At 43.6% G+C, this 23,359-nt stretch overlaps 1 protein-coding gene across 1 annotated transcript in view; it reads right to left on the bottom strand.

Moving 5' to 3' along the window:
- Positions 1-23,359, bottom strand: part of LOC143769709 (alpha-2-macroglobulin-like protein 1) — a 289,826-nt gene that overhangs the window by 256,589 nt on the left and 9,878 nt on the right. The window contains exons 2-5 of the mRNA XM_077258495.1: positions 17,997-18,180; positions 15,695-15,854; positions 7,919-7,971; positions 5,799-5,819 (exon numbers count right to left, since the gene is read on the bottom strand). Of these exons, the coding sequence (XP_077114610.1) occupies positions 5,799-5,819; positions 7,919-7,971; positions 15,695-15,854; positions 17,997-18,180 (418 nt within the window). The remainder of the gene's footprint in view (positions 1-5,798; positions 5,820-7,918; positions 7,972-15,694; positions 15,855-17,996; positions 18,181-23,359) is intronic.

The following is a 23,359-nucleotide window of genomic DNA, read 5'->3' as shown; positions in this document are numbered from 1 at the left end:
TGACCAGCACCATTGTGATAAGCCTCAAGGACCATCCTCACATCTTGTTTAGGCATGATAATCTGCCAAACCAATTCATGTGTTTTCGGATTGGTGTATCTTCTACAGAGTTTCCCTTGATACAGGAACATTTTGCCTCTCTCTTTCCAGAGTTGATGCGTCTCTTCTGGGGCATCCTCATCGGGATATGCACTTTGCTCAATCAATAGTTCCTTCACTAGCTTCACAGCCAGATTGCTATCTTGGGTGTCAGCCCATCTATGGTGTGCTAACGGATTAAAATTCGCTTCTTGTTGTTTCTGATAGGTATTTGACTGACGATGTTTTGCCTTGGGCTGATGAAAGGCTGGTAGTTCAATTTCTTCAAGCTCCCCCGTTTCTTCTTCTACATCTCTCAAGTGTGGCATCCTGGATAGGGCATCGGCATTTCCATTCTTGCGACCTGCTCGATACTTGATCACGAAGTTGTAATTAGATAACCGGGCTATCCATCGCTGTTCTAACGCACCTAATTTAGCCGTGTCTAGATGGGTCAACGGATTGTTGTCAGTATAGACAATAAATTCTGCACCGGTCAAATAGTGTTTGAAACGTTCAGTCACAGCCCAAACTACTGCCAGTAGCTCCAATTTGAAGGAGCTATAATTTTCAGAATTTCTTTCAGTAGGCCGGAGTTTTCTACTTGCAAAGGCGATGACTTTCTCCCGACCTTCTTGTTTTTGCGACATTACCACTCCCAATCCTACATTACTGGCATCGGTGTAGAGGATGAAAGGTTGATGGTAATCCGGATACGCTAGAACTTCTTCTCCTATTAGTGCCTTCTTTAGTCGCTCAAAGGAGTCTTCTCTTTCGTCGCCCCACTGAAAAGGAGGGTTTCGGTTCGGTTTCTGCCCTACCAAAGCGTCTTGCAAGGGTGCTGCCAACTTGGTAAATCCTTTTATAAATCTGCGATAGTAACCCACCAATCCCAAGAATTGCCTTACTTTTTTTGCGTTGGTAGGTCTTGGCCAATCCCTTATGGCAGTTATTTTCTCGTGATCCGGTGCTACTCTCTCCGAACTCACGCTGTGCCCTAAGTATTGTACCTTTGGCTTGAGAAGGTGACATTTGGATGGTTTGATTTTCATACCATACTTGGATAAGGCTTCGAACACCTCTGCCAGGTCTGTTAAGTGCTGTTCGTAAGTCTTTGAGTAGACGATCACATCATCTAGGTACAGGAGGACGGTCTCGAAGTTCTTGTGTCCGAGGCAACATTCCATCAGTCGCTGGAAAGTACCGGATGCGTTGCAGAGTCCGAACGGCATGCGATTAAATTCGCTTAGACCCATTGGTGTGGTGAATGCCGTTTTTTTCTTTATCCTTCTCAGCCACAGGGACTTGCCAATACCCGCTTGTTAAGTCTAAGGTGGAAAAATAATTAGTAGATTTCAAAGCAGTCAAGGACTCTTCTATCCTAGGCAAGGGATAGGCGTCTTTATGGGTGATGTTATTAATCTGCCGGTAGTCTACGCACATTCTCATGGTTCCGTCCTTTTTTTTGACAATCACCAAAGGGGCCGCCCAAGGGCTACAACTATCTCTTATTACCCCGGCCTGTTTCATCTCTCTCAGCATGTCCTTCGCGCATTTATAGTGAGCGGGCGGTATGGGTCTATATTTTTCTTTTATTGGGGGATGGTCACCGGTGGGGATTGTATGTTCCACCCCTTCTATCCGTCCGAAGTCTAATGGGTGTTTACTGAAGACCTGTTCATATTCCGTCACTAATCTATATACCCCTTGCCTTTGATGGGTAGGTGTTGAATCTACACCCACGTCTAGCTGTTGGCACCAATCCTCCAATTCTCCATCTGAGCCATTATTTTCCACCTGACAGGTCGATTCTAAGGGCTCAACGGTTGTGATGGCATTGTTGTCAACAGTATATAATTTTGCCACTGTAGCGTACCTTGGCAAAGTGACCTCTTCCTCTCCACAGTTCAAAAGTCGTACCGGCACCCGTCCCCGGTGTACCTCGACCACCCCTCGTGCCGTGAGAATAGTGGGCCTGCTGTCGGTGTAAGCTGGTTCTATTAAGGCTTGATAGTCTCGTCCTTTAGTACCAATGGCCGCTCTACACCATACCAGCATTTCTGTTTTTGGTGGGATTACAATAGATGTTGGATCACTCACCCTCACACTGCCGATTTCTCCACCTGCAACTTCTATCTGTTGCCTTAACATTAATACTTTTATTTCCCTCTGCAGGCAGGATCGGGCGGTTTCAGCAATTTGTTGTAAGACAGAAATAACTTCGGAAAGGCAGTTCTCTAACACATTCATTCCTATCAATACAGTTGGTTCACAGTTCTGTCGGTCAACATCAACGACAATTATACCCTGTTTCTTCAATTCTGCTTTACCAATCTTTATGGTCATCTCCCTGAATCCTAGTTTCAGTGCCAACTTACCGTTACTGGCCCATATATCTAGTTCAACATCAGAGGGTCCTTTATCAATATCTACCTCAGCCCAGTACCTCTTATAAAGGATATATGGTATAGATGAAATCTGGGAACCTGTATCCAGCAAAGCGTTAAGGGGAATTCCGTCCAGCACGATAGGGATGATGGGTCACCCTCCGATGTACCTGTCGTGCCAGGGTGTTGGGCCTTGAAAATTCATTCCTGCGAAGCGGCCCGCATTCCCAGGGGATTCCCGTTTAAATCACAATTTTGTGCAAAGTGGCCTGGCTGCTGGCAATGGCGGCAAATGGGCTGTCCATCCGGTTGGTAGCGGTCACGGGGTCGTCCTCTCCATGTCGGGTATCTCCGGGATCTCATCCATGGAACATCCTCTCTACGGTTTGCCAACTCCATCTTGGGTTCTCTCATCTCCTGCATGGTTTTAGCCATTGAAGCAACAACATCAGTTAAAGAGTCAAGCTTTTGCTGAAGAGCCTCATTAGTAATGGGACCCAGGGACTTAGCACTGGCACCGGACGTAGCTGATGTCACTGGCATTCCCCGTTGCTGAAGTGCATCTGCCATGGGTTGTGTGAGATCCTGATCCTGAGGTGCCTCTGCCAGCTGGAGACATATAGCGCTCTCCTTTAATTGGGCAAATGTCAATTCAGGGTTCTTAAAAACAAGCATGTTCACATGCCCCCGGTGAGAAGGGGTGTAGAGTCCCTCAATAAATTGATCTCTTAGCAGTTTATCGGCTCCTGTGTTAAAAATGGGTTCAGCCAGTGTAAGTGATTTAAGGGCTTCCTGCAGGTTTAAGGCAAAATCTCTCACGCCCTCATTAGCTTTTTGTTTGCAATTAAAGAATCGTACTTTAGCTTTGCTGCTGGCAGTGGTTTCAAATGTAGCTTATAATCCAGCAAATATGCGTTCAACAGTACCTTTTAGATCAGTTGCCCATGCCGTGACTTCTCACTTAGCATGGCCACTTAACTGCATCATCAGGAGACTAACACGCTGAGCTTCACCCAAGGGGGAACATATCAAAATGAGCCAGCATCTTTCCCCTGAAACCGTAAAGGGTATTAGGTTCACCTTCATACATTGGAAGCTACGGGCCACCCGGGGTAAATGGCATTAACACCGGCATGATGGGCGCCACTCCTTGCACTGCTGCGCTGCCAGGCTCTCTATCGACACTCTGTCTTTCAGCTGCATTAGGGTCGCCAGGTGCTGCGGCGTCTCCGTGCTGCGACATACTGTACCCCCTTAGTTAATCCAGACCCCTCCGGTCCCAGCTTCCGTCTAGATAATGTAGATTCGTTCCTCTGTGCAGCAGGATGACAATGACACGCTCCCTTAGATGCCATCGGACGTACCAGCACTCCCCTTAGCGGCGGAGCGCCAGTACTGCAATGACCAGGACTCTGGGGCACTGCACTCTCACCTAGCCAAATCAGTTCTCATGCTTCGCACTGAAGAGAGCAAACAGCCCGAAACACCGTGTCTGCGAATTGAGATACTGATTTGGCTTTTATCCTAAGTCATATTGCATGACTCGTTAGAGGGTTGATTGTGACTTGTAGGATAGCTACTTCCAACAGGTGGCGCTATAGAGTTAAGTCCTCTTTTTCTCAGAAGAGGCATTTGCATATGGAGTAGAGTAGTGCTTTTTGTAAATGTGTCTAAAATATCGGGAAAATTCACATTGACGTAAAAGTTTAGAAAACTAACTTAACCACAAAAGACAACTTGAAATACAGCGCAAAACAAAAAGTCACTAGCTGAGAAGTATTTATCCTAAAGATCTAGTGAAAATGCAATAATGAACCGAGCCCGGAGTGTTTGTATAAGAGTAAAGAAAAATGGCTGCTGCTTTCAAGAAACAATGCCAAGAATGCTTGTTCATGGGTAATGTAGACGGTTACAATTAAACCTAATTAACATTTTATATGGAAAGTGACCGCAGTATCTATCCTTATTAACTAATTACAGTGCTGCATTTTTCAGTAAACACTGATTTCTGGCAACCCCAATGTTAAGGGAGAGTTGCTAGCATAAATGTAAAATCAGCATTTTAATCTTGTGTTGTTACATATTCTAATTAGCTTCACTAGTCAGAATGTCATGCACTTAGTGCTGAGCAGTGCAGCCCAACCAGCCGATATCACACCCATAGAGGTGCTGTTAGTGTCTGTAGTGCCTCTCTTCCTAAACTGTAAGTCATTTTCTGATGATTGTTTTCATGTGTTAATCTTCTGCAGTGCACCACTCGACAGCCTCTCAGGTTCCTGCCTGCAGGGGGCGGTGCGCTGCTGAAGATTGACAGTTCGGACTAGTGACAACACCAGAGGAGCACTGTTATGATCCTAGTGGCAAGGATCGCAAGTCTGACTAGCTAAGTAACTAAACCGACGACTAGCTCTGGGGAAGTGGTAACTGGATTGACCGCAACCTGATCCTATCCGCACACAACTATAGGTAGCCGTGGAACGTTACCTGGAGATCCTAGACGTCTCTTCACGGCCTGAGAAACTGACTATTCCTAGAGGGAAAGTAAAGTCCTCACTTGCCTCAGAGAAATGACCCCAAAGATATAGAAAAGCCCCCACAAATATTAACGGTGAGTTAAGGGGAAAGCACAAACGCAGAGATGAAATAGATTTAGCAAATGAGGCCCGCTAACACTAGATAGCAGAAAATAGGAAGGGAACTGTGCGGTCAATAGAAAACCCTATACAAAATATCCACGCAGAGATTGCTCGAGCCCCCGCACCAACTAACGGTGCGGGGGAAGCAACTCCATACCCCAGAGCTTACCAGCAGCCAGAAATCACATATTAGCAAGCTGGACTAAACTCATCATACACAGAAATCATATTGCAGACTGATGAGCAAAAAATAATCAAATAGAAACTTAGCTACTCATGAAGAGACTGAAAATGAAGATAGTCAGGAGTAATCAGAATAGCACTGAATACATCGACAGCCGGCAACAAGTGAAGGTGTAGCAGAGCTAAATAGGAACCTCCCTAGTGAATAACGAGGCAGCTGATCCAGCCACAGACCCGCAGGATAACAAACAAAGCCACCAGGGGGAGCCCAAAAACAAAACTCACACAATACCACCTGTGACCACAAGAGGGAGCCTGAAAACAGAGTTCACAACAGAGCACAAGGACAATGAAGGTGATCGGAATGTGCTCTCTAGTGATCCGGACAGGGGTACATCAATGCTTACAGGGCTAAAACTGGTCTCATTATCACAAATCCAAAGACTTGTGCAATAACATTCTTTATGCAGCAATATAACATATCTAGTTCTGGGACTATGTGTGTTATACTTACTCTGACTTCAACCTCATGCAACTAAAAAAAAAAGAAAAAAGTATATTATTACATGTAAAATACAAGTAGCAAAAACATGAATGTTGTAACATGTCATGTATAGCATTTATTATATAATGTTTATTAAAACTACAAGTTAACCCCATACGGTCTGATAATCCTGCAGACATGTCTCCCTCATTTGCCTCCTCGGGGCCAGGTAACAGGAAACACATTATTGTAGGAGCAGACTACACAAGTTTTGAAGTCTGTAACTATGGAGATACAAAGGTCTGCCTGGCAGCTAGAGACACAAAGCATTAGGAAATTTTAGAAAATACCATGGTGCTTAGTCTCTTATTTAATTATTGCATCACAGCAATAAAACTTTGGTGCAAATAACCTTTATGTGAAAAATGTAATGGGTTGATGATTCAAACGTGGTGAAAGGAAAAGTTCAAGGATTTGTCCACTACTGGACCACATCAGTGTAATCACTTCTGGGCCCCATAGAAAAGAAAATCAATGTATGCTCACCTTCCACAATGGTGCTGATCCAGCGATTTAGACACTGCTATTCTGGGTGGGTCAGGTGACATTATTGGGTCACTTGAGTGGCCTCTAAATAGCTGCAACCCTTACAATCTCATCAGAGTGGACATCCACTGTGATGGTAAATGGATGAGCTGAAGTTAATCAAAGACCGCTGTTTGGCTGCAGCAGTCACTTGACACAACAATGTCACCTCACCTGACCCACCCAAAATTGCATCACCGGAATTGTGCTAATTCAGGAGGTGAGTATAGATTGTTTTTCTTCCCATGGGGGACTGAAATAATTAAAGAGGTTGTCCAATAAGCTTTGACTGATGATGACCTGTCCTTAGGATAGGTCATCAATGTCTGATGGACCAGGGTCCCACACCCAGCACCCCTGCCGATTACCTGCTATCAATGGCGGCAGTGGCTGGCCGCAGGTATCCACTTGACAAGCTGCTTCATTTACTGATAGAGGCCACATCAGGGTACTACACATCCACCTTGTATTTAAATCAATGGGAGGCGGATGAGTAGTACCTTGCGGCAGCCACTACCAGAAGACGACCAGCTCCAGAAGTGAGTACTTCCGGCCAGCGATCGGCACCGCAGACACTGATAACAGTTGATCAATGGGGATACCAGATGTCAGGCCCCAACCGATCAGACATTGATGACCTATCCTAAGGATACTTAATCATCCAATAAGTAGTGGAGAACCTCTTTAAAATGTTCTCCATAGCAGCAAATCAGAGTAAGGAAAACACAAATATTCTGATGCAAGTTCTGCTGAAACAACAGTTACACTTTCAAGATTGGCCACGTAGTGGCACATCAGAGGTCAATGACACAATAACCTGCTCCATTTCTCCCATTATAATGTACTGTACTGTAGCTACAGCTTTTGGCAGAATATTGTGGTGCTACATATTACAACTGCTTGTTTCAGCTATGGCCTGGGAAAGCAGGTCTTCTTGGTGTAGCCACGAGGCTCATTGTACCATTCCAGCCAATGGTTTTGCATGTCCCCGCCTCCTTAACCAATGAATGACAGCAATGACTTACCTGGAATGAGAACTGTCTGGAGAGAAAGGTAAGGCAAGACATTGCTGTCAATAACCAGTAAGGGAGGCGGGGACATAAAAAAAAAAGAGGGTGCAACAGTGATATGAGCCTTGTGGCCATACTAAGGGTGCACTGAGCATCCTATTTAGCATATTTAATTAAGTTTTTGATTACTCAAAAAGAAGCAATGATTAGGACAATGAAGGTGCAATTTTCATGTGGACTATATCCTCTACAAGTCTTGTTGCATAGCTTATACTGGCTTTCCTTATCTTTCTCTGTAGATAGTGCATGCTTTAAGCAAGCCAATGCTGTCAGTCACCAGTGAGAGAGGTGGTGCATGCGGAACCAGGGGGCGTAATGGAGCACCGAGCCTCTTGGCCTCACCGAGGGTGCACCGAATACCGTAATTAGCATATCTGATTAAACAACAGTTTCTGCAAAACTCAGGCAGTGCTTAGAACACTAAAATGTGCAATTTTTCTAGGAGGCAAATTGACAATGAACAGTAATTATTAAATAACGCAAAAACATTCTCACCTTTTTATTTATAGCTTTAAAATCTTCGTCCACGGTTATCACATGAAATTTCACTGTAAAAAGCGCATATTACAAGACATTACAAGTTTTGTCATATTGATTCAGCCAATATATTTACATTTATTTTGTGCTCCAAAAGTTTTGTGCTCTTCAATAGACATTAGGCTAACAACTGTTTCCACTAAATCAAGCATCCTGAACTGTAAAGAGAATCTGTCCCGAGTAGTGTTGAGCATTCCGATACCGCAAGTATCGGGTATCGGCCGATATTTGCTGTATCGGAATTCCGATACCGAGATCCGATACTTTTGTGGTATCGGGTAACGGTATCGAAACAACATTAATGTGTAAAATAAAGAATTAAAATAAAAAATATTGCTATACTCACCTCTCCGACGCAGCCTGGACCTCACCGAGGGAACCGGCAGTGTTGTTTGCTTAAAATGCGCGCTTTTCCTTCCTTCCGTGACGTCACGGCTTCTGAATGGTCGCGTGCCGCCCATGTGGCCGCGACGCGACCAATCACAGCAAGCCGTGACGTAATTTTCAGGTCCTTCTAGGCATTCAGTATTTTAAAATTACGTTCCGGCTTTGTGATTGGTCGCGTCGCGGTCACATGGGCGACGCGACCAATCACAAGCCGTGACGTCACGGGAGGCAGGAGACGCGCGCATTTGAAAATGCACGCGTCTCCTGCCTCCCGTGACGTCACGGCTTGTGATTGGTCGCGTCGCCCATGTGACCGCGACGCGACCAATCACAAAGCCGGAACGTAATTTTAAAATACTGAATGCCTAGAAGGACCTGAAAATTACGTCACGGCTTGCTGTGATTGGTTGCGTCGCGGCCAACATGGGCGACGCGACAAATCACAAGCCGTGACGTCACGGGAGGCTGGACACGCGCGCATTTTAAAATGCGTGCGTCTCCTGCCTCCCGTGACGTCACGGCTTGTGATTGGTCGCGTCGCCCATGTGACCGCGATGCGACCAATCACAAAGCCGGAACGTAATTTTAAAATACTGAATGCCTAGAAGGACCTGAAAATTACGTCATGGCTTGCTGTGATTGGTCGCGTCGCGGCCACATGGGCGGCATGCGACCAATCAGAAGCCGTGACGTCACGGAAGGAAGGAAAAGCGTGCATTTTAAGCAAACAACTCTGCCGGTCCCCTCGGTGAGGTGAGTATAGCAATATTTTTTATTTTAAGTCTTTATTTTACACATTAATATGGTTCCCAGGGCCTGAAGGAGAGTTTCCTCTACTTCAGACCCTGGGAACCATCAGGATACCGTCCGATACTTGAGTCCCATTGACTTGTATTGGTATCGGGTATCGGTATCGGATTGGATCCGATACTTTGCCGGTATCGGCCGATACTTTCCGATACCGATACTTTCAAATATCGGACGGTATCGCTCAACACTAGTCCCGAGGTCAAAAGTGACCAGTTTTTCCTCTTATTTTATTCCCACTGAGTATTCAATTTCTTGTGTTTTGTTATTTAACCCTTTTACCCCCAAGGGTGGTTTGCACGTTAATGACCGGGCCAATTTTTACAATTCTGACCACTGTCCCTTTATGAGGCTATAACTCTAAAACGCTTTGACATATCTTGGCGATTCTGATATTATTTTCTCGTGACATATTGTACTTCATGATAGGGGTAAAATTTATTCGATACAACTTGCGTTTATTTGTGAAAAAAACAGAAATTTGGTGAGAATTTTGAAAATTTTGCAATTTTCCAACTTTTAATTTTTATGCCCTTAAATCACAGACATGTGTCATGCAAAATACACATGTCTACTTTACATCAGCACAATTTTGGAACCAAAATTTTTTTTGTTAGGGAGTTATAAGGGTTAAAATTTGACCAGAAATTTCTCATTTTTACAACACCATTTTTTTTAGGGACCACATCTCATTTGAAGTCATTTTGAGGGGTCTATATGATAGAAAATACCCAAGTGTGACACCATTAAAAAAACTGCACCCCTCAAGGTGCTTAAAACTACATTCAAGAAGTTTATTAACCCTTCAGGTGTTTCACAGGAATTTTTGGAATGTTTAAATAAAAATGAACATTTAACTTTTTTTCACACAAAATTTAATTCAGCTCCAATTTGTTTTATTTTTCCAAGGGTAACAGGAGAAAATGGACCCCCAAAGTTGTTGCACAATTTGTCCTGAGTACGCTGATACCCCATATGTGGGGGTAAACCACTGTTTGGGCGCATGGCAGAGCTTGGAAGGGAAGGTGCGCCATTTGACTTTTCAATGCAAAATTGACTGGAATTGAGATGGGAAGCCATGTTGCGTTTGGAGAGCCCCTGATGTGCCTAAACATTGAAACCCCCCACATGTGACACCATTTTGGAAAGTAGACCCCTTAAGGAACTTATCTAGATGTGTGTTGAGCATTTTGACCCAACAAGTGCTTCACATAAGTTTATAATGCAGAGCCGTAAACATAAAAAATCATATTTTTTTCACAAAAATGATCTTTTCGCCCCCATTTTTTTATTTTCCCAAGGGTAAGAGAAGAAATTAGACCATAAAAGTTGTTGTGCAATTTGTCCTGAGTATGACGATACCCCATATGTGGGTGTGGGGGTAAACCACTGTTTGGGCGCATGGCAGAGCTCAGAAGGGAAGGAGCACCATTTTACTTTTCAATGCAAAATTGACTAGAATTAAAATGGGACGCCATGTTGCGTTTGGAGAGCCCCTGATGTGCCTAAACATTAAAACCCCCCACAAATGACACCATTTTGGAAAGTAGACCCCCTAAGGAACTTATCTAGATGTGTTTTGAGAGCTTTGATCTGTGTTTCACTACAGATTATAACGCAGAGCCGTGAAAATAAAAATTCTTTTTTTTCACAAAAATGATTTTTTAGCCCCCAGTTTTGTATTTTCACAAGGGTAACAGGATAAATTAGACCCAAAAACTTGTTGTCCAATTTTTCCTGAGTACGCTGATACCCCATATGTGGGAGGGAACCAATGTTTGGGCGCATGACAGAGGTCGGAAGGGAAGGAGCGCCATTTGGAATGCAGACTTAAATGGATTGGTCTGCAGGCATCACGTTGCATTTGCAGAGCCCCTGATGTACCCAAACAGTACAAACCCCCCACAAGTGACCCCATATTGGAAACTAGACCTCCCAAGGAACTTATCTAGATGTGTTGTGAGAACTTTGAACCCCCAAGTTTCACTACAGTTTATAACGCAAAGCCGTGAAAACAAAAATTCTTTTTTTTTCACAAAAATGATTTTTTAGCCCCCAGTTTTGTATTTTCACAAGGGTAACAGGATAAATTAGACCCCAAAAGTTGTTGTCCAATTTGTCCTGAGTCCGCTGACACCCCATATGTGGGGGGACCACTGTTTGGGCGCATGACAGAGCTCGGAAGGGACGGAGCGCCATTTGCAATGCAGACTTAGATGGATTGGTCTGCAGGCGTCACATTGCATTTGCAGAGCCCCTGATGTACCCAAACAGTACAAACCCCCCAAAAGTGACCCCATATTGGAAATTAGACCTCCCAAGGAACTTATCTAGATGTGTTGTGAGAACTTTGAACCCCCCAAGTGTTTCACTACAGTTTAAAACGCAGAGACGTGAAAATAAAAAATCTCTTTTGTCCCACAAATATGATTTTTATCCCCCAAATTTTTATTTTCCCAAGCATAACAAGAGAACTTAGACCACAAACATTGTTGTCCAATTTGTCCCGAGTATGCTGATACCCCATATGTTGGGGTAAACCCCTTTTTGGGCGCACGGGAGAGCTCGGAAGGGAAGGAGCACTGTTTTACTTTTTCAACGCAGAATTGGCTGGAATTGAGATCGGACGCCATGTTGCGTTTGGAGAGCCCCTGATGTGCCTGAACAGAGGAAACTCCCCAATTCTACCTGAAACCCTAATCCAAACACACCCCTAACCCTAATCCTAACAGTAACCCTAACCACACCCCTAGCCCTGACACACCCATAATTCTAATCCCAACCCTAATCCCAACCGTAAATGTAATCCAAACCCTAACCCTAACTTTAGCCCCAACCCTAACCCTAACCCTAACTTTACCTCTAACCCTAACCCTAGCCCTAACCCTAGCCATAACCCTAGCCCTAACCCTAACCCTAGCCCTAACCCTAACCCTAACCCTAACCCTAGCCCTAACCCTAACCCTAGCCCTAATGAGAAAATGGAAATAAATACATTTTTTAAAATGTATTATTTTCCCTAACTAAGGGGGTGATGAAGGGGGGTTTGATTTACTTTTATAGCATTTTTTATAGCGTTTTTTTATGATTGGCAGCTGTCACACACTAAAAGACGCTTTTTATAGCAAAAAAGTTTTTGCGTCTCCACATTTTGAGACCTATAATTTTTTCATATTTTGGTCCACAGAGTCATTTGAGGTCTTGTTTTTTGCGGGACGAGTTGACGTTTTTATTGGTAACATTTTCGGACACGTGACAGTTTTTGATCACTTTTTATTCCGATTTTTGTGAGGCAGAATGACCAAAAACCAGCTATTCATGAATTTCTTTTGGGAGAGGCGTTTATACCGTTCCACATTTGGTAAAATTGATAAAGCAGTTTTATTCTTCGGGTCAGTACGATTACAGCGATATCTCATTTATATCATTTTTTTTATGTTTTGGCACTTTTATACGATAAAAACTATTTTATAGAAAAAATAATTATTTTGGTATCGCTTTAATCTCAGGACTATAACTTTTTTATTTTTTTGCTGATGATGCTGTATGGCAGCTCGTTTTTTGCGAGACAAGATGGCGTTTTCAGCGGTACCATGGTTATTTATATCTGTCTTTTTGATCGCGTGTTATTCCACTTTTTGTTCGGCGGTATGGTAATAATGCGTTGTTTTTTGCCTCGTTTTTTTTTTTTCTTACGGTGTTTACTGAAGGGGTTAACTAGTGGGGCAGTTTTATAGATTGGGTCGTTACGGACGCGGCAGTACTAAATATGTCTACTTTTATTGTTTTTTTTTTTTTTATTTAGATAAAGAAATGTATGTATGGGAATAATATTTTTTTTTTCTTTATTTAGGAATTTTTTTTTAACTTTTTTACTTTGTCCCAGGGGGGGACATCACAGATCGGTGATCTGACAGTTTGCACAGCACTCTGTCAGATCACCGATCTCGCTTAGAGTGCTGCAGGCTTACCAGCGCCTACTCTGAGCAGGCACTCGTTAAGCCACCTCCCTCCCTGCAGGACCCGGATGCCGCGGCCATCTTGGATCCGGGACCTGCAGCGAGGAAGGAGGTAGGAGACCCTCGGAGCAACGCGATCACATCGCGTTGCTGTGGGGGTCTCAGGGAAGCCCGCAGGGAGGCCCCTCCCTGCGCGATGCTTCCCTATACCGCCGGGACACCGCGATCATGTTTGATCGCGGTGTGCCGGGGGTTAATGTGCCGGGGGCGGTCCGTGACCGCTCCTGGCACATAGTGCCGGATGTCAGCTGCGATATGCAGCTGACACCCGGCCGCGATCGGCCGCGCTCCCCCCGTGAGCGCGGCCGATCGCTTATGACGTACTATCCCGTCGGTGGTCATAGGGGCCCACCCCACCTCGACGGGATAGTACGTCAGATGTCAGAAAGGGGTTAAATTCACCATACGGTTCTAGAGATATGAATATTTTTCACGCCTCCTGACGAAGCCTAGTGCAGTGAAACACGTGTCGAGGTGATTGTGTTCCTCCCTTATTCTGTCTCTCCAAGGATGATGTGATAGATTATGGCCATTTTTTGGCTATATCATATTACCTCTTATATGATGTCTTTTACTCCTGATGATATGTATCCCTTTCTAATCCAAACAGGTGTCTAATCTACATTTATATTTGTCTTTTGTACTTGTGTTATTTTCTTATATATTTTTTTCTAATTTATTGCTGCCAATTCACATTATCATGTTTCTTTATCCACTATCTATATTATCTGGGAGAGCGCATTTTTTAGGGGGGATACCTTACCTCTTATATCAGGAATCTACGGATTTTATGCTATCTTTTCCCAGGCGTACGAATATATCTGTTAGCAGATCTTTTCTCCATTCATTTCTAACTTTTGTAATTATTTAATAAAGTATATTTTATTGTATCTTTCTTTATTATTAGGTTGTTGCTGTTTGGTCTTTTCTCCTATTGGATACAGTGTTGCTATATTATGTGATCATTTCCGTTAGATAGAAATTTGTTTTGTTGATGTTTTATATTTCCATTTATTTGAGGCTGAACGCTGAAGGTTTAAACGCTTTTATAGACATTAGACTGACAATTGTTTCCAATAAATCAAGCATCGACAAAGAAGAGGAATTGAAGTGACCAGGTCTTCCTCTTATTTTATTTCCACTGAGTATTCTGTTTTCAAGTTTTTTTTTAATCTAAAATAAGGTTTCAGAGATATGAGCATCTTTATTAAGTGTTCATTTTCATAGTCTCTACCAAGGGGGCATGGTTAATAGGGTAAATATACAGAGCAAGGTAAAGACATGCCCCTGAGAATCCTGTGAGCTATATCGCCTTAGTAAAAAAACAATTAAAAGTAGCAGCAAATATAATGTCCAATATCTCTGGAATGGTATGATGGATTTTAATTGATCAAAAAATGGCATACTCAAAGGAGCAGTAGGAATAAAAAAAATGGCCACTTGTAATTTGGTGATGGGTCCTCTGGTTCATTCGACTGCCAAAGCAACATCCACTGAGGTCTAGGATCTGATACAATAATGGACTCCAGATAAATTAAATCCTAAAAAGTCCACCAGAAGACCCTCTATGTGGAGCTTATGCAGGCTTGGACTGGCCCACAGGAGAACAGGAGAATCCTCTGGTGGGCCACCACTTTCTTATATGAGTAGTACTTGGCACTATGCACTTGAATCTCTATGTGCAGACAATGGCAGCATCATATTATTTTAATAATCTACCCAGCTCAAGTTGCGATTGACGATAATGTCACATTTGCATTTATCTGAAATGTGGGGCTCTGGAGATGGCTACTAGTGGGCCATTGGTATCCCAGTCCAACACTGAACTCATCAGTTGTTATTTCTTTTTATTTCTAAGTTCTGTGTGTATAATGAAATAGAAATGTTTATGACACAATTAAAATGGTCATGTAAAAATTCTTAAACATCCGCAGGGCCTGTACAATAGTTTCCTCTGGAAAGGCCCACAAAACCTTAGTTTGACCCACTGCTTTTTGATTAGTGACTCATAAGATGATGATGAGCTTCCTTGACACTGGGTTGCAAACTTTGGCCGAAACGTCTTCTAATACATCATGTTTATTATATTTGTAGGATGAAGTTTGGGATGTTGTGGTCTTCCACATAAGAAGGTGTCAGTTATTTTATAGGAAGAAGTTAAAGGAAATCTGTTACCACCAAGGTTTTGCCACCTATTCTGAGAACAGAGTGATGTGTCACTTACCAGGCTGCTTGCTGTAGTTTTGATAACATCACTCTTTATGCAAATAATTTGTATTAGTCTATGTAAGATGAAGAGACCTGAGTAGTCTCGAAAGCTTGCAATTTGTTACAATCTTTTCAGTTAGCCATTAAAAGGTATCAACCACTGAGGACACTCAATTCTTAATATTATTCTATCTACTGGCTAACACGGTACCAAGATATATATCTTTCCTGTATGGAAATTTCGGTGGAATTAATGGTGCTATATAAGTGAGTAAAATAATATATTTGCTTTTCCTTTCCGTGAATCACTTACCTGTATCACCTGGCTTGTAGGTTGTCTTATCACTGTGAATGATGCATGGAATTCCTATGTCATAAATCATTATCTTTTTGCTGTCATTCACATTGAGGTTTTCTCCATGCGCAGATACATGTAGGTCATAGAAATTATGACCTCTTGCTAATATTGGGACCTGATAAAAAAATAAATAAAAACATTTTTTTATTATATTTGCCTTATGAAACTCGACCACCCACAACTTTATGGGATATTCTATTCTAGTCTCTGTGTTCTGTCTGTATCTTGAAAAAAATGTATTTCATTTTCCAATGTACTTCTGTGTGGGTTCCTCACAGCTTAATTCTCTCTGCTAGCAATTGTTCAATAGGAACCATCATTGTTCACTTCTGGGGTTAAAAATCTGTCCATGTCATGAGATGGACTCAACATTGCACAACGTTTTACACCGCTGTGTCCATCACATGTTCATGACTGATTTTTTAGCCCCTGCGATCTTTTTATGTAAAGTACTTTAATTTACAAGGATATTATGAAAAGGTATTGTGACCCATTTAAAGGGGTTGTCCGGTGCAAAACTACAAGTCTGCAGTGACTGTAGACTTGTGAATCCTGACATTGTGCACACTGCGAGCTGTGAGGATTCTACTGTGCTAGGGCCGGGTGACCGCACGTATGGATATGCACACTCCTGCCCACATTCTGATTAAATGGATACGACCTAATTTAATGCAAGTCCATAAAGCGAGACCGGAAACAGTCTGGTCAGAATGTGGCTCGGAGTATGCATATCGCATACATGTGGTCATATAACCACTCATTCCCGGCGCCAGCACTGGAGAACCCTTACAGAGCGCAGTACACGTGACGTGAGGATTCACAAGTTTGCAGTAACATAGAGTGACTGCAGACTTCTAGTTTAGGACCATACAGCTCTTTTCAGCATCGGCAAGGAACTCTAAGGTGACAATATTTGTATTCTTTATATTGTGGTGTAAATCATTCCCTTTAAGATGTATGACGCAAAGCTTCTTTTTCATGAGATATGTTAGTAAGGGCTGTCACAAAGTGTAGGCAGGGGCAGGCACATGCCTACAGTGCCATTAGACCTCAGGTGTTCATTCTGCAGGAGCTCATTACTCCCCGGTCTCCCAGCTTCCTGCTTGCATTGGGGAGTCCTTTTAATCAGTATAATGGCGCTAACGTGGCAGTGTCTGTAGTTTACTGAGCAAAATCCTGCTGACAGGTTCTCTTTAAGAAGTTGAGTCAACCATACAACAAATCATGGACTCTAATAAAGCCCAGCTGGACTTCATAGGAAGACCAACATGGAAGCCAACGGGTTGGTCCATTACTTTTATATTGATGACATTTCCTTACAATAAGTCATCAATATCCAACTGATGGGGGTCCGACACCTGGTACCACAACTGATCAACTTTCTCAGTGCAGGCAGTGGCCAGACTTATGGCCAGGACCGTGTGTCTTAAATGCTACTGTTAATGATTGATAGCTTTAGATCAGGGGTGAACAGCAGCAATCAGAACTAGCTCTGAATACTGCACTTCAAGGCAGATGTATAATACAGCCGGCATCTGTCTTGCATGGAGCAGGCTCAGCACTTGAGCCTGCTCCATATAGCCAAACCAGCTTTTTTGATGTAACAGTACGTCATGGACCTTGAAGGGGTCAATACAGCTTGTTTTATGTGTTATAACAGGGGTATACATTTGTATGTAGTGGTAAAAACAAGGCAGCAACATTTTGCTGAAAAATAAAAAGTAAAACTATACATAAAAATGTAGATAAAACAACAAGCATGATACTAATATGTGTCTCAGTTTTTGTGCATGGTTTTCCTAATCCCCAATGTATTTGCCGTCCAGCTTTCGGGACTTTCCCAGAAAAGCGGTGATTGTGGTCAAAAGCATGACATAAGTGTTTGGTGTCTCACCGAAATGCAGAATAGTTGGAGAGAGGGGGTGACACATTTTGTACCTTTTGCTTTAGGGGCCAAGAGAGCTTCATCTGTCCTGGTGGGAGCTTTATATTAATGATAATAGATAGGAAGCTTAAACGTTGTATGCATATAATACAATGTTAAAGCAGCCGAGGGATCGGACAGTACAACATACACCACATGTCAGTCAATCAATACGATCTTCAGGTTCAGACATCACAAATTTTCTTCCCTGACATGTCAATGGGAAATTTTTGGATGACCTGTATTTTTTTTTTATATATGCTTGGAACACTTTTACATAGTATGTATTGTACATTGTGTCAACTTTGGCTAGTTTTAGAAATGTATACTGACCTGGAAGGTTAAGCACTCAGGATGCTGATAGTCATCTATTCTATGTTTCAGTAGAACAACATTTTCGTCATTTGTCTCCAGTTCTAGTTTGATGTCAACTGCTCCCTTAAAATCGAGGAAGGTCACACAGAGTTTCTGCTCACTCCCCACCATAAAGCTATTCTTAGTTGCAATCACATAATGGCTGTAAGGTAAGAAAATAAATTGTCAATATATCAGAAAATAAGTAGAATGACGACACAGGTGTATTTATTGCTAAGGTTAATAGCTGAAAAGCGTAGCGTTATTAACTATAAATAAATACAAAATATAGAAAATGCCACCAAATTTCCAACTAATTCCTCCCCTTGTCTTCTCATGTGCATTGATTTTATTTTAACCACATATTGTCATTAAAATTGCTAAAATATTTGTGGTAAAAAAAAAAAAAAAAAAAAGTAATGGAAATAAAGAATTAAAGGGAATCTGTCACCAGATTTTGCCACCTAATTAATAGCAGCATGACGTAGAGACAGAGACCAATCAATCAAATAAAGCTGCACACTGTAGCGCCATATTTTTCATATTTTGAGTGTAGTAATGCAATTACCGTATATTTTCATATTTCATGTTTGCATGCTAAGGCTCTACAGAGTACTGCTTTATTTGTTTGATTATATGTGAGTTGGGGACTCTATATAAGCTCCAGTTCATACGTAATTTATCTTTGGATGTGATGGTCAGTTTTTTAAAATTTGGATTCATTACCCTTCTGACTGAGCACTCCGCCCTTTTGCCTCAGGCATTTTTAATCACAGCTGGACCCTACCCCTCCACAGAGATATAGATTTCAGTCGAAGGCCGGGTCAGACTAGCGTATGGCATCGGATGCGATATGCTAATGACCCTTGGCTCTTGGGCTGCTGCGAGCGGGAGCCGAGTGTGACACGTCTGTGCTCTGAGCCTCTTGCACAGAGAGGATTGGAGTGCGGCTGCAGAGGAGGGGGAGAAATTATTTCTCCATCTCCTCCATTGCCGGGGTCAGCGTATAACGCACCGCACTCGGATGATATCTGAGTGATGTGCGTTGTCTCACTCGCACCCATAGGCTTATATTGGTGCGAGTGAGTCGAGACTCAGCCGAGTGTCCGTGACTATCGCAGCATGCTGCAATTTCACTCACACATTGAAAACAGCCTAGAATAAAAACGGTGATGGGAGCTGCCCCATAGATTAATAGCAATCCGAGTGCTATGCGATGTTTTATCGCATAGCACTCGTCCGTATTCATCGCTAGTGTGACCCCAACCTAACAGAGGATTCACACTAGGTTCCCACACAGATGAAGACTTTAGTCTAAGAGGATTGGCATTAGGTTAGTTCATGGAAAAGAGAATCGCCTTAAATTGGCTTCCAGGTACACAGGAATTGGCCAATTTATGCGCTAAGCATTCTCAATTCTTCATATTTCCAGTGCAGTAATGCAATTAAATTTTCATATTTCATATGACTCTAGGTAAGCACATGTTCAGAACTAGTTTATGTTTGGGTATGATGTTCAGTTTTTTGAAATTTGTAGAGACAAAGACTCTGATGCCAGCAATACTGTATATCACTTTCTGGGCTGTTTTCTGTAGTTTCGATAAAATCACTCATATCAGCAGGAGATTATCACTAGAGGACTATTAATCCTGCTGCCTTGTAGTCCTCCATATTCAGGAGCTCAGTATAACCCGCCCCCACCACCGAATGGCAGCTTTCTGTCTATGCACAGTGTACACAGAAAAATGTCAGTGTCATGTCGGACGCTGTTCATACTAGAGCATTCGACAGACAGCGGTAATTCCGCTTTTGTCCACTATGCGCTCAGTGGCGTCGGCTAGTTTTTATCTAGCTGGTCCGGGGTTAATTTAGCTGGTGCTTGGATTGGAAGCTGGGTCACACCCACTGCCTTTAAATAGTTCTTCTGAACATTGGGCGTCGCCGATTATAGCTTCTGTCTGGTGCTTGGTTATCTCGGTCTGGAGTGGTGGTCTAGGAGAAGGAGTTTCGTATCTGGTGTTGTATTTCCCTTCGTCGTATTTTCTCCTTCCTTTATTTGTATTTATTTTGCCCTGTGCACTTATAGTGTTTTCTTGAGTGACTGCGGCGTGGTGCATATTTCACAGACAAGGGTCTGTTCCAACTGTAGGTATTGGTGTGTGGTCTCGTCACTGGGTGGTGGGTTGGAGGTTTCAGCCTAGGGTTGAAACAGGAGACAGGGTCAGGGTGGAGGCCCAGACATGCACACCATGAGTGTAAACTCTGGATGAGGGTCAGTCAAGGTTTCCTAGAATTGAGGGAAATCTCAGGGGCCTGGGTTATTAGCTCTTGTCCACCTAGATTTCCAGTGACACTATAATCGGCCCAAACAAAAACAAAAAAAAAAAAAAAAGTTTTTTTTTCTATGTCATGGATCCCATGACTTCTATAACCTGCCAGTTGAAGGCGCTGTCCCTACAGGTCACTGAGTTGAGGGGGGCAGTGCAGCAACAGGGACTGGCAGTATCTAATGTGCAAGTTGGAGCGGCAGGTAAAGTGACTGAGCCTAAGTTTCCTTTGCCTGAAAGGTTTGCTGGGGAAAGCAGTAAATTTGTTGCTTTTCGTGAAGCTTGCAAACTATATTTTCGTATGCGCCCGATCTCTTCAGGTAATGAGGCTCAGCGTGTGGGTCTGGTGTTGTCTTTACTTAACGGGGATCCTCAAGCATGGGCGTTTTCCTTGCCTTCTGATTCTGCTGCGTTTAACTCAGTGGAGAGTTTTTTTTTCTGCTCTTGGAAACATTTGCGATGAACCTGACAGAATGGCTCTAGCAGAATCTAAGTTACACGCCATTCACCAGGGGGAGCGTGTAGCAGAGGATTACTGTTCTGAATTTCGCCGCTGGGCGGTCGTCACTCAGTGGAATGATCCGGCTCTGTGGAGTCAGTTTATTCATGGGGTTTCTGGAAGGGTTAAAAAAGCCCTCCTGATGTACGAGACTCCTGGTTCTCTGGATTCCGCTATGAGTCTTGTTGTCCGCATTGATCGCCGTTTGCGTCAGGGGGAGTGTTATGACCCCAGTGGACAGGGTCTCAGAGGAACGTGTAAGTCTGCGAGATTCAAAAATCCAGCTCATAGGGCTGTGGTAACTGGGTTGACCAAATAGCTACTCCTAACGCCAACACTAGAAGTAGCCGGGGATCATGCCTACGGTGATCGCTAGATGACTCGCGCCAGCCGGAGAATCTAACTACCCCTAGGAGAAGAAAACAAAGACCTCTCTTGCCTCCAGAGAAAGGGACCCCAAAGCAAGATACAAGCCCCCCACAAATAATAACGGTGAGGTAAGAGGAAATGACAAACACAGAAATGAACCAGGTTCAGCAAAGAGAGGCCAGCTTACTAATAGCAGAATATAGCAAGATAACTTATCTGGTCAACAAAAACCCTATAAAAATCCACGCTGGAGATTCAAGAACCCCCGAACCGTCTAACGGTCCGGGGGGAGAACACCAGCCCCCTAGAGCTTCCAGCAAAGGTCAGGATACAGATTGGAACAAGCTGGACAAAAATACCAAACAAAACAAAAGCAAAAAGCAAGGAAGCAGACTTAGCTTGAAATACAGGAACCAGGATCATAGGACAAGAGCACAACAGATTAGCTCTGATTTCAACGATGCCAGGCATTGAACTGAAGGTCCAGGGAGCTTATATAGCAACGCCCCTGAACTAACGGCCCAGGTGAGGATATAGGAAAAGACAGAAGCTCCAGAGTCAAATCACTAATGACCACTAGAGGGAGCAAAAAGCAAAATCACAACAGTACCCCCCCCTTAGTGAGGGGTCACCGAACCCTCACCACGACCACCAGGGCGATCAGGACGAGCGGCGTGAAAGGCACGAACTAAATCGGCCGCATGAACATCAGAGGCGACCACCCAGGAATTATCTTCCTGACCATAGCCCTTCCACTTGACCAGGTACTGAAGCCTCCGCCTGGAGAGACGAGAATCCAAGATCTTCTCCACCACGTACTCCAACTCGCCCTCAACCAACACCGGAGCAGGAGGCTCAGCAGAAGGAACCACAGGCACAACGTACCGCCGCAACAAGGACCTATGAAACACGTTGTGGATAGCAAACGACACAGGAAGATCCAGGCGAAACGATACAGGATTAAGGATTTCCAATATCTTGTAAGGACCAATAAAACGAGGTTTAAATTTGGGAGAGGAAACCTTCATAGGAACAAAGCGGGAAGAAAGCCACACCAAATCCCCAACACGTAGTCGGGGACCCACACCGCGGCGGCGGTTGGCAAAGCGCTGAGCCCTCTCCTGTGACAACTTCAAGTTGTCCACCACAAGATTCCAGATCCGCTGCAACCTATCCACCACAGAATCCACCCCAGGGCAGTCAGAAGGTTCCACATGACCCGAAGAAAAACGAGGGTGGAAACCAGAGTTGCAGAAAAACGGCGAAACCAAGGTGGCGGAACTAGCCCGATTATTAAGGGCAAACTCAGCCAACGGCAAGAAGGTCACCCAATCGTCCTGATCAGCAGAGACAAAACACCTCAAATAAGCCTCCAAAGTCTGATTAGTTCGCTCCGTCTGTCCATTAGTCTGAGGATGGAAAGCAGACGAAAACGACAAGTCAATGCCCATCCTACTACAAAAGGATCGCCAGAATCTGGAAACGAACTGGCATCCTCTGTCTGACACAATATTCTCAGGGATGCCGTGCAAACGAACCACGTTCTGGAAAAACACAGGAACCAGATCGGAAGAGGAAGGCAGCTTAGGCAAAGGAACCAAATGGACCATCTTGGAGAAGCGATCACATATCACCCAGATAACAGACATGCCTTGAGACACCGGAAGATCAGAAATGAAATCCATGGAGATATGTGTCCAAGGTCTCTTAGGGACAGGCAAGGGCAAGAGCAACCCGCTGGCACGAGAACAGCAAGGCTTAGCTCGAGCACAAGTCCCACAGGACTGTACAAATGACCGCACATCCCTAGACAAGGAAGGCCACCAAAAGGATCTGGCCACCAGATCTCTGGTGCCAAAAATTCCTGGGTGACCTGCCAACACCGAGGAATGAACCTCGGAAATGACTCTGCTGGTCCACTTATCAGGCACAAACAGTCTGTCAGGTGGACAAGAATCAGGCCTATCAGCCTGAAATCTCTGCAACACACGTCGCAGATCTGGAGAAATAGCTGACAAGATAATACCATCCTTAAGAATACCAACAGGTTCAGCGACTCCAGGAGCATCAGGCACAAAGCTCCTGGAAAGAGCATCGGCCTTCACATTTTTTGAACCTGGTAAATACGAGACAACAAAGTCAAAACG

The sequence above is a fragment of the Ranitomeya variabilis genome, chromosome 4 (assembly GCF_051348905.1).
Source record: "Ranitomeya variabilis isolate aRanVar5 chromosome 4, aRanVar5.hap1, whole genome shotgun sequence".
Taxonomy (NCBI): domain Eukaryota; kingdom Metazoa; phylum Chordata; class Amphibia; order Anura; family Dendrobatidae; genus Ranitomeya; species Ranitomeya variabilis.
Note: the sequence above shows the minus strand (reverse complement) of the source record. Positions and strands in the feature narration are given on the sequence as shown.